We start from the raw sequence: 14,658 nt of genomic DNA, 5'->3' as shown, positions 1-14,658 counted from the left end.
AAATAAATCACAATGATAAATTGTAATACCTTTTACACTAGAAAGCGTATGTGTAAAAATGCACATCGATTACCTCTAATTCTGAATTTGTTGAAAACCCAACCCCCCCCCCCCCCCCCCCCCCCAATAGCACATCCGCAAAGCGAAGTCATACAGACTTCGCTCGCTTGAAATATACTCAGGGGCAGCGGAGGTTAGCAAAGGCCGTACCAAGTTGTATACAGAGTTAAAGTCAGCCGCTAAGACCAAGAAGAGACCTCATGGCCAAGGATCTTAGCATACCTAGCAGTGAATAGTCTTGATCCCGAGCCCTGTACAAACCCCTGTATGAAACGGTGAACGTAATCAAAAACGGGGAGAAGCCACTAGCTGTCGAGAGACCGAAGGGACCTTTCAACTACGATTCTACTTTTAGTCTATGAATATATATTGTAATAGTCCCCGATGGCATCAATAGTCCATTCCCCAGTTGAAGCACGACCCAAGTTGAAATCTACGCTCAGGTTGGGGTAGGGGGGATGACAATATATTTACCTCTCCCGAGTGTTGCATCGCATTGAAAGAGACGGTTATATATAACGCCCAGATCTTCGACCACGCATCTAGCTCGTACAACATAATATCGAGATTCTGGAATGCGGCATAGCTTCGTAGATCGGTCATGACTACCTCTTTGGACTTATGCTGCACCTTGTGGCTTGATGAGCACCAAGATAGGAAGAGTACCTAATCTGTTAATCAAGGAGATGTGAACTATGAATACTTGCAGCTCAGCATTTACGAATGCTGTTGCCCGTTGTTCTCATTATAATAATAATAAATTTTACAACTCGATTTTCACCAATGATGAGGTGTTTCGCTTCTGAAGCATCAGTGGTTTAGTGGTAAAATCCATCGTTGCCATCGATGGGCCCCGTGTTCGATTCACGGCTGATGCATTCTTTTTCTATCTTATACATGCGTCGGTTCCGGAGTTATCTTCAGTTTGCTGATAGTAAACCACCTAGATTCCGTTAACTGGATTTTTTTTCCTTCTCTCTCAGATGAAATGGTTGTGGTACTGGGTTTAGAGGAAGATAGGCTGGTCCGGACACTAACCGATGTCGGGCATGACTGACGGATCAATAATCGCCCTGTGAAGAAGGTGCAATGCTCCACGACACGAAACTCAATAAATCGGCCACCTGCTTCAGGATTCAGCGATCAGCCTTCCACCGGTTGCTGAAAGGAAGTTTCGTGCAACTACCAAGCACACCGTTGTAACCTTCAGTCGAGTGGAATAAGTCATCACAACGCCTTGATTATTTCAAATTTCTGCTTACATTGATTGATAAGTGATATAAACCAAGATGAAAACCGACGCAGGCGTAAACTTAAAGAATACATGTAACAACTACTAATTAATTATGTTCGGGCATTCTCATTCGGTGACGGAGTGGACATCTATTTGCTTATTTTGGGTAATTTGATCGACAGTGCTGCCTGTCATAACCAAGACAGACAGGCTGTTCAGGTGTGCGTGGTTATAAGATGGGACATGCTCGATGCTGTGATCTGGTGGGATCAATGTGGCTTCTATCGTGCCGGTTTCATTCCGCAGTTTCGGTGTCAAAAACAAGCCAGTTAGCTCAGTATTTCGGCGATGCGAATTGATATAATTGCTTGGGAGCAGCCGTTGTCGTATCCTATCAGACGAACTACTATATCTGCCAGATTACCATACCAGTGTTTCTGAAACGACGAAGTCAAAGACCGGGTAGCACTGAGGTGGCACTGAGATGATCACCGCACGGCATCAGGGGAGCACAGGGATGCAGAAGTTCTTGTACAGCTAAGCAAGCCACGGGGGTCGTGCTGTTGGGCGATGAGTGAATCTCACGTACATCCTAGATCTAGCTTCCAATAGATGACATGATATCTCACATTACAAACCCCCAAAGGCTGTTGGTGCATTAGTGCAGAACCTACCATGAGAGCAAAATGCAGGTAGCTGATGCGATTGGCAGGACGGCATTAACGTGGCGCGGCAGAGGTTTATACACTACCTGGGGTATTATGACAGGACCGGTTCTTGTTGCATATTTCTTACTCGAATACTTGCCCACCTTTCGAAATTAATTATCCGATGCGGTCTGGTACCTCAACCACACACGACAGACGCATCACGAACTGATGGCTCTTGTACCAAATTGCCTAATCGGGTGATTTGGACAGCTATAATAGGCACCAATGTGTTCTTGGGGTGCTCCACAATGTCTTTGCGCCTAGAAATACTTGAATGACTTGGGTATAAACTGTTGGCACATACTAATAACTTCAGATAAGACTTCGTATAGACCAAGCCTAGTAGTTAGTCGGCGCGGGGTCTGTCTGGTTGTCCGGGGACGACTCTGCATCTAAGTAGGTAAGCATATATATGTATGTACATACGTATATACGTCTGTATACCTCTCTCGACGTACCGTGTTGAAACCAACTATGATGACCAGATAACATCGACGGCTGAGACATATATCTCGGTAACTGCTCGTTTGAATTTGCAATGACGTGCTGTTGGTGCCAGATAATATTACATGGCGGACAGAAGTTGGCCATACCAAGCATATTGTGAGCATGGTAGAATAGGATCAATTTACCAGCCAGACCCTCTCGTGTAGGTCTTTGCAGCAGCGGCACGGACACTACTATGTAGTGCTATACAAAAAAGGCGAGGCGAGTAGGTTCTTAGGTTGTGAACAACGGCGCCCCATCAAGCGTTTATTATTTGTAGCGCTGAGAATCGAGTTCTAACAACAGTACTCCCGCGACTCAGGTGGATGGTTGATCAGCTTTCCAACTAGCTCCTTCTTCACCACTGTGGCTTCTACATATGTGTGGAATTCTTCCAATGGGAAGTCTGTAAATGCCGGGGATGAGTTGATCGAGACTAGTTTGGGAGGACATGATATGCCTGGACTTGGGGGGCCTAAGGTCTGTCTAGGGTATGCTCCATCTCCTAGCACCCGCAGAAAAACCGTTGTAATAGCATCAAGCCAGTTTTCTCCAATCGCGGCTATGAGAACACGCCGACATGTTTCTCTTCGATCGCATCATGTTTTCGAACACGTGAAGCAACCGGATGGGCAAGGACGAAGGAGGCGGGGCAACAATGTTGGAAAAGGACTTTTTCACGATGCAAGCCGACTTTCTCACTCAGGCGGCCCGACTCGACCATTTCGGGACATTCTTGCGAGTGGGCCAATTGCACGCCTATCACTGTCTGCGCTGGCTACAAGGAATAGAGCTATTCCTATCCCCGACTACGTCGCCATCCCAGGGTCTTCTGCATTTCCGTGTCGTGTAATTTGCATACGCATGGATCTGTTTGATAAGTATTCTAACGGTCTGGTCAGTCGCTTCCTCCCGCTCCTTTGGTCGTGATGCAGGTTCGACATGGGTGAGTATTCAGTAGCTCATTAGTGGTTGGTAGATTGACAAACCAACCTATCGCTATTTAGAAATGACTTCTTAAGCAAGCTTTGCTGTCTTCGCCGAAACTCGGCTCTATTCTGTATCTACTGTTGACGTGTATAGAGCTGAATCCTCGCCTGCCCATACTGCTAACGTCAGGTATCTCAGGATACTCGTTCATCTCAACATTTGCCAATGGCCGTGCAATGCCTCAAATAGTATCTAACTGGCCCGTCTGGCGCAAACCTCGCCTACATACATAGGTAGTAGGTAGATCTTACATGGGCACGAGTTCGGTACTTTGCCTAAAAACGGCCTAGCTGAGCTGTCAACGGGGGTCAAACGGTTACAGTAGTATTCGCCTCGCCTTCGACCCAGACCCTGGCTCCCGTCCCCATTGTCTCAACTTTGAACCTCACCAGCTATTAACGGTCAGGGCCCAGAAGGCGTCATGTCCTGGTTCGATCTCCCGCCATGGGACGGGCGCAGTGGTTTCCCCGTTTGTCGAAACGGCGCGGTCACCGACCCCATCCTAGTGATAAATAGTCGCTAGTAGCTTTTGCCCAAATATTATTCTGCAGCATGTGTGATACGAGCAACCGCTTCCCATCCTCCCATCACTTGTTCTCTCCGTGAGCCGTAAGGACTCAGATAATGGTAATAGCCGATGGCGACACCTGCAGCCAGCCACCAGTCTCATCAGAGATGGTCTCTCGACAACCTCAGCACGGAGCTTCTCATTCTAATCTTCAAACAGGTAGATGCATTTCGAGATGGTGAACGTGGAATGAGAAAGATATAGCTAATATTGCCTCTTCAGTTAGGAGATGCTGACTTGAGGTCGCTGAGCGCTGTACGACTGGTTTCAACACGATTCAAGACCGTTGCTACACCTATGAAATACCACACACTCCATCTAACACGGTATATCGTAGCTCCTCAAGCAGAAATTCAATGTCCCGAAGGCGTCTCCAATGTCTGTGCCCATACAAGACACGTAAAAGTTAAGAGTGATCTCAATGCCGAGCATGTCAAAAGCTTTTTGGATAAAATGAAGAGATTATCATCTGTAAGGTAATTGCTAAGATATCCTTACCGGAAGCTATCCATTGATCACGTAGCTGAAGAGAGACCCTGGAACAGCTGGCGCTATGTGCGAGATGATCTACACAAAGGGGATTTCTGGGTACCCACAGACATTCTCCCTCCGCATTACACCCAATCTAGCAATTTCAAGTTGTGTATTGAGGATTTACCGTTACGAGATTTTCGAGCCGAAAAGGGCAATCCATATTTGAAGGCAATCCCGACCGGCGTCCTCGTGTCTCTCAAGACGGCCACGCCGACCCCTCCGCTTACTGCTCGTGTTGAGAGCTTGAAAGGTCTGCTTGTTAACTCGCCACGGCTAGAGACGTTTTGGTACGACGATAGGGGCCAGGGGACTCGGTTTGAACTGCGTGGAAACGAACGCCTGCCGCCATTACGGGACCTCTCTCTGCGTTCCTACGATTGGAACCACGGCCCTAATACCGTCCGGCGGCATTGGGACTTCTCCGAGATCCGACATCTTGAGTTAGTCGACGTGCCTTTGGGGCCGTTCCTCAACTCGGTGTTGTTCACAGACTTTCGGCATTTGAAAACACTGCGTCTAGATGATTCTAGTATGCATCTGCCTAATAGACCACGAGATACGACCCGAGGCCAATACGCCTTGATTAAACAGATCAAAGCGCTCGATGATTTACAGACAATATGCGACATAGAGTCATTCCCTATTGATGGGATATTACAACATGCGAAAAACCTGCAGAGTCTCCGATTTCGCGACTATACGGGGTTTTCTGACGAAGACCGTCATTGTCCAACACTTGACCTCAACAATCTAATAACCATGTCACAGACATTGAATAATCTCCATACCCTTGAGATCGATATGGACTCGAAGCGCTGCGAGCTGCAGCAGGACTTTTTGTTGGCGCTGTGTAATTTTCGCCGACTCGGCACCCTCACGCTCCATACACAAACAGTCGTGAATCCCTTCAAGCATGCTAAGACGAGCAACGACTTGGACCACGAAAAGGCGATGCAGATATTCTCTTTCCTTCACAGCAAAAAGTCCACACCGTGGCGCTCCATCACCATCATTATTGGAGACTGGAAGCCGATTATGGTGCGTCGCTTATCTGCTCGTTGGCGCGAGCTAGGTAGCCGCGGCGTCCACGCCGAGAGGTGCTTCGTAATGGAAAAGAAGCAAGATGACAGCCTTGCTGTTTACGAGAAATCGCCGATACGGGTGTCTTGAGTCGTCGCGATGCTAGGCTGGATGACACCTAGTTACCAGCATGAAATCGCGCGTTGAGGCGATACTGAGAGAACTATATCGGTGCGATAGGATAAGGAAATAAGCAGCGGATCGCGCCCCTGAAACCTGGAGTATTACCTGCGTCGGTGTTAGGGGTAGGTATTTACCGTTGCACAGTGGAGGGTCGATTCTATTCTTAGATACTAGAATGAAGGGGTAATGAGATAATACAGAAGGCATTCATGGCAAGAGGAATAACTCCAAGCCTCAAAATCGATTGGGTGGTGTAAAGGAGAAAACAGTGAAGACGTCGTTAATCGTCCGTCAAGATTAATGTCATGTATACCGCGTCACAAGATGGTTATCAGGCAATCGACTGCCATGTTTGTCCGATTCGACAGTCAGAATAAAGTCAACGGCAGCATCGAGTAAGAACCTCAGCTCAGCATCATTGCCTCCCTAAGTGCGGGGTGAATCCAAGCAGTAACCCTAGTCGAGGAACCCATAACCTATATATACTATAATATAGAGGTAGTTTTGGTGGTGCGTGTCCCTACCATTGGTCTGTTACCTTTTTTGTCTGGTGATCTTGAGTCCTCTTCCATGCTGGCTGGTGTTTCCCGCACATTCTAGCGAGTCTGACATATTGAAGTAGATAACTACAAATGTTGATCTAAGGCACCCACGCCGAAAGAAATGGATCAAGTCTACACTTCAATAGGCATTCAAAGATAGCTTCGATCGCAGGGGGATAAGTTGATGATAAGATCACGAACGCAATGTATTCACCGAAAAGTATGATACGTGCTACGCGCTGAATTCCGTGAAGCCATAACCATAGCCATAAGTCTTTTGATTTCACAAGATAGTCCCGAAACTTCTTAAATCCCTTGCTGACTGACCAATCACTTTACACTACTTCAATATAACAGAAAATACCCTCCTTCTTAGTAGTTCGGTCGTGTGGGCCTCGAGAAGGTATAGCAGCTAGCTTAAAACTCAGGCTGATTCCGCAATGCTCCCAAAAGCATCATAGAATGACCACCCTGCAGGTAACATGCAACATGCAGGTACTAAGCTTGTAACATAACTTAAATGACTACCTACGTCTTCAATATGCCAGCAAGTCAAAATTTGGTCTCCGGGATTCTGGCATCGTCTTATTTCGACTCCTGAGGCTACCAGTAACTAGTATGATAAGAAGAATACTAACATATGTCAAATGAGATACAACTAATGTAGAGGGCTATGTACAGACAATGGTTACCAGCCACCTTTGATCGACGAAAACCGAATCTTTTCATTCACTGTGAAACTCCATTCAGCACCACCTTGGATATGCGCCCTCCTTGCCATATTCCAACGACTATTTGATCGGATACATAAGACGGGATTATCAATATCGAATATCAGAGATTTATCATATAACAATCAACCTATAGATGCTGACACGCACAGTATCAACCGTCAATCTGATCTTCCAGAAGCTTCCGTTGAACACGACAGTGTCTCCTCATTAGAACCGATGAAACAATACGAAGCTTGTGATAACCCCCTCTGGACATATAGGCCGTGGCGAAGAAGAGTAGCAATCCAAACACTCGGCCCAACAGGATTGTCAGTAGGATGGTTCTAAATAAGCCTGCCGAGGAGCTATTCCAAGTATATATCTAAATGTTTATTATCTCAAGATCACATGAAGTAAACTGCTTATTGCTTCAATATAACCGGGTTTTCCGAAATATAACTTTGGTACGTGGCAATGTCACGGTCCTAGAGTTACGAACAAGGAGACTTACTTGTGTACAATCCTAGCCTAGCTACGAAGCCTTCAAAGCCTTCATGCAACGACGATTGTCATACAGTAGTACCCTTATGGTTGCAATCTTGACAGGCACTCGAGTATCAAGAGGATCTCCATCAAACACCTGTAAGCTTAGATATATCTATATAATATGCAGTGTCATTTTCATCTCCTTTTTTCGATATTCCGGTCCGGATTCGGTTCCAAGCTGACAGGGTGTCTAGACATAAACGTTCTTAAGCATATCGTCTCCAGTGCTACCCTGAGTGGTTCTCGTGAATAATATAAAGGAATATAAGGCCAACGGTATGCTTCAATTGTTGCGCGAAGACATTAACGGCTCCATCGGTGATAATTACGCACAGCCTAGGCCGCGTGGCTAATAATTGCAGAGCCGCGTCCGCCGCAACTTCGCACAGCACATATATTTGGCTGCATTTGACTGCTTCCCATACGCCGCCAGTCTATGTGGCGCCGCGCGTCGTACGAGCAACATGGTATGGCTTCGTCCACGATGGAGGCATGTGATTCTCGTAACACTCGAGCGAGTATGTTACTTGCTAATAAAACTATACAGACGATGGTCGCAATAGCCATGTAGCTGTGAGTGACTTCTAGTCCGAGTATTGGTGACTTCCATGCAGTTGGCGAGGCTGCTAGTATGGGAGTTCTGCAAGATATCCATTGAGCAAGGCTGATCGAATATCTCCTCACCCCAGCTAGGATTATACACAGGGAAGAACCCCGAAGAGTGTCTAGTCACTACATGAGAGTAGTATCATTTCGTGTCGAAGTATCACTTATGTAGTATGTTGGAAACTGGGCCTCGACACCTTATGAGTGAGTGCGGGCTGTATAGGGTGCAAGGTTAAGGCGATGTTGATTTGAGAACTCTTTTCGTATGCCTGCACTCCTACGCAGAAGCTGGTTAGCCTGATCAAGGCAGATACGAAAACTAGAGGGCTAACGTCCTATATGCGGATATAGCCTTCTATCCGGCACCTAAACGATGTCGGGCCTCATACAGTCATGCCTTGGCGGATCGAGATGTTGCATGGTTCTTATATGATTGTTCGGGTGGTTGTACGCATATCCATTCGGAGTGTTCGAGAAATTGTTAAGCGACGGTTTACAAAGCCCAAATGTATATTATGCATTTATCTGATGCATTGAAGATTTTCTCAGGCTATGTTGCTTACATCGTCGCTCAGCTGGTTTTGCACTTCCCAGCCAGTTACCTATTATATGAGCTTCCTAATGTACATGACCTTACCTAAGACCACCCAGGTAGATAGAATACCCCTAGTGTGGTAGTGTTACTTGTCGGACTTCCCCATCATCATATGCAGAAGCAGAGTTGAGTAAGGGTTGCATACAAACTCTAATTCACCTGCAGCACTGTATGTTCTACACTTATCCATCTGCTGGTCTGAGGCTTGCCTTCTAGCTATATCAAGACTTGGCTTATTATGGTAGTGTCTATCTGAGTAAGCCGTGTTTTGCTAAATAGCTTAACATTCGGAGGCATATCCATCCTGCCCGTCTGACCAATTCCACACTGAGTAGAGGTTAGACGTCACACCGAGGTCTGTGCCAGAGATGGGTTGTGCCTGAACGGCCAAATATAAGTGATGAACTTTGCAACGAGGCATGGCTATTTCTATACCAAATTGTAGCGTGCCGTAGTGTATAACATACTAAATTTCTGAGCCACAAAAGGATCCATGTGTCTTGTCAGATCCCCTGTTTGTTTTCTTTTCCTTCGATGAGTCAGTCTAATGTCCTAGATAAGCGGTGAGGGTAAAGTTCCTTAGACCTACATGTAATTATAGGCCACCATCTAGGCATTTTAGATTAGGCATGTCGCTGGACGCCACGACAACTTCTAGGCATTCCTCACAACGACTCACGGACGCGCCTCGTCCCGAGCCAGTTCAGGAATCAAGCAAGGGATAGATAAGTAAAAACCAGGCTCTTGCTCCAAAACGTGCTACGCGTCATATGATTACGACTATTTGCAGGTCTGTCCCGATCTCGAGAAGAAGCTACAAAGGGGAGGATGCAAGTATCTACGTAGTGCAACTTGGGCAACATTCATGATCTTAAGAAACTATAAAAAAACTTAAAATTTGAAACACTGTGATTAGAGTTAGGTTTGAATGCTTCACGGCATCACTTACATGTATCAACGGCCCGGTGTATCCCACCCGCAGACACGATACTTAGCAAAATCTTAATTCTCCCTTACATCATGTCATTGCTACGCCGGTAAGTGGGGGAAGTTAGGGATCAAGGCAGAATCCACTTTTGATCGGACATACTTATGAGCTCGCCAGAACTTGTTTCCTGTGGCGTTTCTATGCCAACACCTACAGCGTCGCTAGAGTACAACAAAGCGGAATTGCGTCATGGAACAGTTCCATCCTCATACCGTGAACATCCTACTCGAGACTTATGTGACGACTAGGAGGCTCTAACAGCTTAATTTCTCTGTACAGCCCGAGCCTCAGCATCAAGCCTGCGTGAAACATCAAAAATCATATAGAAATATACCGTAATGCAGTCTCTACACCTAATGAGCCCTAGATAAACATAAGTAATCAACTCGATGATATACACAACTAACACGGATGTTAAAATTTTCTACATTCTACCAGCCCGTCTCAAAACCACGGGTTGATCCTAAGCAGAGACCGAGCTGAAAGGACCCAGAAAGTTGTGATCCATCGGGACACATGACTTCCAACAATGGGATCTCTACAAACTAACAGGAACGAAAACGAGAAAATACGTAGTCTACTGCAGGCCAACCAAGAGCCCGGTACATGTAACCACCCGAACTAATGTATCTAAATCTCCTTAGTCAAATTACGGGAAACATTGACCGGTCGAAGGTCTCGGGTACATTCCGTCTTCTACAAAGATTAGTCCAGCGGACAGTCGACTAGTTTTGATCGACCCGAGTCAGTGGGCAGGCCTCCTCACCTGCTATCACTAGTAACGCCCTCCCTTCCAACCAACTTAGGGTCGTGCCGGTGCGAGCACGAGGGGGAAAGGGGGGGAGGAAGAGTAATAGACCCAAAGTCTAGAATGTGGATAATATTCGAACCAAGGTTTCGTATTTGATCGATCGCGTTCGTACGGTGCGGCACGGTACGGTACGGTTCGTAGCGCCCATCCATTGTGTAGGAATTCGATCTATTCACTGTGTAAGATAAATCAAAGCACCCATGTGGAGGGAGGGAGGGGAGAGAACGGGGCGGAGAGGGGGCTGGCTAGCAAACATGAATCGTCAAACATGGACCAGTTCGCCAGTTACACTGAATTTACCAAATCCTTAACAAATTAGCCAAACCTCCTTTGTAGGAGTATAAATATTTGTATTGGAAATAGCATTGAGGCTCTATTCTGGAGTAAATGAGCGCAAGCCTATACAGTATGCATGAGAGAGAGGCCAAAAAAAGGGGGGGAGGACATAATTTGCGTCGAGCTTATACCAGACACGAAAAATTCCACACCCCGCCGAAAACAACAGCTACACGCTACCTATAGGCTATCGGACGTTATTTAGCAGAAAATCCCGTGCAAAAAAAAAAAAAAAAAAAAAAAAAAAAAGGAAAAAAGCAAAGAACACGCCAATGGGGATGGAGGGTGTGTGGGAGCTATGTAGTAGGCTAGGACTAGACCATTCTTTTCTTTCGAACCCTACATGACAAGGACTGAATCACGAGTAAATCAACTGCAGGCAGTGATGTTAGCTTAGTCTTATGGGGGGTGGCAGGCAGTAAGACGGATGGATGGATGGGCAGGCAGGGGGGGCGAGGAAGGGAAGGGAGGGCGAGATACGGAGGGCCAATTTTTATTGGATGGGTGGTCTGGTGAAGTTCACCTCGACGGTTGGCGTATACTGTGTATGTACATAGTAGCAATGGTATTGATCTATTATTTATTGGGTTGTCTTATTGGACTGTCGACAAATCTCGGTCACAGCGCATATGATGACTACCAGGCGGATTATATTTAAAAAGTAAAAATAAAACAGCTACAGAAGAACGTAAAGCGGCGCTTACTGCCTTGATTTTGACCCGACCCGAGCAGGAAATAATCCCATCCCCCCTTTAACTCAGAAAATGTGAGATTCCAAGAAAAGGTTGGTAGGTCTTCGTAGTCTAGAATGCGGATCAGAAGATAATCAATAAACGTCCGGCATGCTCCCGCAGTTATGGAAAGCATATTTGTCGTTCGTGCGGAATCTACCCGATCCGAGACGTCGGGTTAATGCTAACAGGGTAGGGATTTAACATTCCTCAATACATGTATTGGTATGATATGGCCTTCGAATTATGCGGGCTTTGGTGCAGAAATTAGCACTCGAACAACCTGAATAGATTTGCCGTTCCACGACTGAATGTCACTAGTGAATTGAATCGAACATATGTTTAACATAAAATCAATTACTTTGCAAATTATATTGCAATATCTATAAGGTATCAATGGTTATTTATGTCAAAATGAGTAAGGTCGTGGAGACAAAGGAAAAAAAAGAGATGCTGCCCCTGAATCCTCTTCTTCGCATCTCTGTTCAGTCGCCTGTGTTTTTCTTCCCTCGTGTGCATGAGACTTGACCAATGAATAGTACCGATTCGAAATCCCCATGGACCTCAATAACGCCATCATGAGCCATAAATTTGAATTTAGCAGGAAAAATTAAGCAGTTGTCGTTCATTTTGCCGTGAGGCAGGTCAATCTTTTCCCCATCCTATCCACGATCGCCACCCTGCCGGGAAAATTAAAGAAACATTTAGAAATGAATAATCCGCCCGGAAGTTATCGTGGGCGTTGTGACCGAGATTTATCAACAACCCAATAATTCAACACCATCGCTAATATAAGTATAACCCAAGCCCGTCGTGTGGCTGGCCAAAGTTCCTGCCGTCTTTTGTTCCAAACTGGTCTCGTTTTGCTTTTCGTTGCTATGCTTCGAAGTTATCGCTCACGGATATTCCCTAGACCACTTTCGCTTGACCTTGAAGCCTCTTGACCTCTGCGAATGGAACGTAGCTAGCATGAATCCGTGCTGCAGCCAGATGGCCTGCAAACTGGCTGAAGATCAATTGATTATTTCCCCGGGAAAAGTGGTATCCACTCCTGGTTCCTATTAGAGTATGCTGAGAAGTGTAAAACCAATCACTTCGCACCACGATTTAATCGACCGAGCATGCCTTTGTCGATCTCGCTTCCTGAAGAATTTGAACTCATGATGTTTTCCAGATTCATAACCGATCTGCCTGGGGCACTGCTACCCGTAGCACCGGATGGGCTGCTCTTGGGTGGAGGCGTTCTATTTTCGAAACCCTGATGTGGAATCGGCTGAGGTTTGGTCACCTGGAAAGGCTGCAAGTGATTGGGACTGCTGCTGGAAGGAGATCGCCGCCGAGAGTTGTCGTCGGGGAACGTGCTAGGGGGTGGAAGGCGGACCCCGTGTTCGTCAGACATCCTGTGACGCCTCCTGCTATTTTCTGGCCTGTCCTCCCAATAAGAACTATTTGACCCGGTAGGAGATGGAAGCGGCTGCTCGTAATGCGGTGTGTTGGCTTGATAGCTTGTCCCAACGGGATAGTTAGCTGGCCCTGCTCCCAAAGGTTGGCCATATGCTCCAAATAACTGCGTACCCGGTGGAACGCCATTTGTCAATGCGGACACAGGTACAAACGCGGTAGATGAAGTGGATGAAACAGGTTGAAAAACACATTCCTGGTTCATTTTGATGCAATTAGTACACTTCCCTCCCGGCGAGTTGGCGTAGCCGCTGCAGCGTATCTAGAATCGCGTTAGTAATCCCGTTCCTTTACGTAGATTTGAGGCCCCTGTCATGATGACGGCTGTGAATCCCCACCTTTCTCCTTCTGCAGTACTTGCATGCGATAGAAGTCCGCTGCCTAGGCGCAGACTGCCCATGGGAGATAACGGCACCGACTGGTGGGCCGCCTCTTGCATATTCCGGTGTATAGGGGACAGGCGGGCCGCGGTCTGGATGATAGCCGTATTCGTGAGCGTTCGGCCCCCCACTGAACGGCACAAAATTCTGAGAGTAATAAGGCGGCGCACGTGTCTCTGGCTGGTAGCTAGTCCTGGGGTCTTGATGCGCTTGGACTGGTGGCAGAGAGTAGGGTTGGTGGGAAGCACCTGGAACAGGATAAGGGTTTCTACCACCCGCAGGCGAGTATACGCCAGGACCGGCGGGCACGCCACCGGGAGGGGGCGGATAGCCGTTGGTAGCGCTCGGCGATGGGCCGTAGACGGAGGTCCTTGGATCTCTTGGATCCCAATTGGTCGGCGCGTACATTTCTCGGTCTTGAGGAGGCGACTGAATTGCTGGCAGGGTCACTGTGCCAGAAGAAGCCATTTGTGGTCGAGCGTGATGTGGAAACGCCCTGGAGTGTTGGTCTTGGCCACCAGGCCTTGGTGGATATGGAGAGTCGTCGTGATGGTCGTGTCTAGGTAGATGTCCCCTGTTCCGATGGTCTCCAGCCATACTACACCAAAGGACACAACCGAAGCGCCAGTTCGCGGTCTGCGGGCGACGAACCGAACAGGCTAGGGTCCTGTAGGATGGCGAGGCCTAGTGCGGCGTATGGAGATTACAAGACTCAGAGCGGATATACCACGGCCCTTTTTCCCCGTGGCAAATACAACCTTTTTTTTCCAACAAAATCCAGCCGTAGCCGACAACCATGACGAGGACCAGAATACCAAGGGTTACAGGCTGACACTAGATTATAGACGACGTGAGATAATCCCTCGAGTTTATCTCTGGCCGGTAGTTGATCTCCCTCTATACTTCCACTTTAACAACTTCAGCAACTTCAACAATATATATTGAGAAGTTGCGCAAGACCGGTTCGATATGTAGGGATGCGGTTATGCGAGAAGGCAAGAAGGAGTGCCCGAACATGACCAAGGCCCTTTGGTGGGATTCGAATAGGGCACCAGGTCGGTGGCTCGAGGTGAAAAATAAGGAGAGGAAGGTGTGAAGGAATCAAGACACCAATGAAGAGAGACCTCGGGAGAGAGACCTCGAGAGAGAGAAGGAGAGGGAAAG

At 47.1% G+C, this 14,658-nt stretch overlaps 2 protein-coding genes and 1 non-coding gene across 3 annotated transcripts; 2 read left to right on the top strand and 1 right to left on the bottom strand.

Moving 5' to 3' along the window:
- The first annotated feature begins 867 nt into the window (after positions 1–867).
- Positions 868–938, top strand: F5B22DRAFT_t203. Its single transcript has one exon. It is a non-coding gene; the product is annotated as a tRNA-Gly (tRNA).
- Positions 939–3,799: 2,861 nt separating this feature from the next.
- Positions 3,800–5,758, top strand: F5B22DRAFT_578602 (F-box domain-containing protein). Its single transcript, XM_047973232.1, has 3 exons — positions 3,800–4,207; positions 4,271–4,524; positions 4,594–5,758. The coding sequence occupies exons 1-3, from the start codon at positions 4,118–4,120 to the stop codon at positions 5,750–5,752; spliced, it is 1,503 nt and encodes a 500-aa protein (XP_047824910.1). The 5' UTR covers positions 3,800–4,117; the 3' UTR covers positions 5,753–5,758.
- Positions 5,759–12,743: 6,985 nt separating this feature from the next.
- Positions 12,744–14,658, bottom strand: F5B22DRAFT_662726 (uncharacterized protein; the record flags this gene model as incomplete). The annotated part of the gene is made up of 2 exons (XM_047980468.1): positions 13,453–14,658; positions 12,744–13,376 (listed from the first exon to the last, which is right to left on the bottom strand). Exons 1-2 carry the CDS (start codon positions 14,089–14,091, stop codon positions 12,744–12,746), a joined length of 1,272 nt encoding a protein of 423 aa, XP_047824909.1. The 5' UTR covers positions 14,092–14,658.

The sequence above is a fragment of the Xylaria bambusicola genome (genome assembly GCF_022495145.1).
Source record: "Xylaria bambusicola strain CBS 139988 unplaced genomic scaffold F5B22scaffold_94, whole genome shotgun sequence".
In the NCBI taxonomy this organism is placed as follows: domain Eukaryota; kingdom Fungi; phylum Ascomycota; class Sordariomycetes; order Xylariales; family Xylariaceae; genus Xylaria; species Xylaria bambusicola.
The sequence above is the reverse complement of the archived record's forward strand: the minus strand, read 5'-3'. Positions and strand labels throughout refer to the sequence as shown.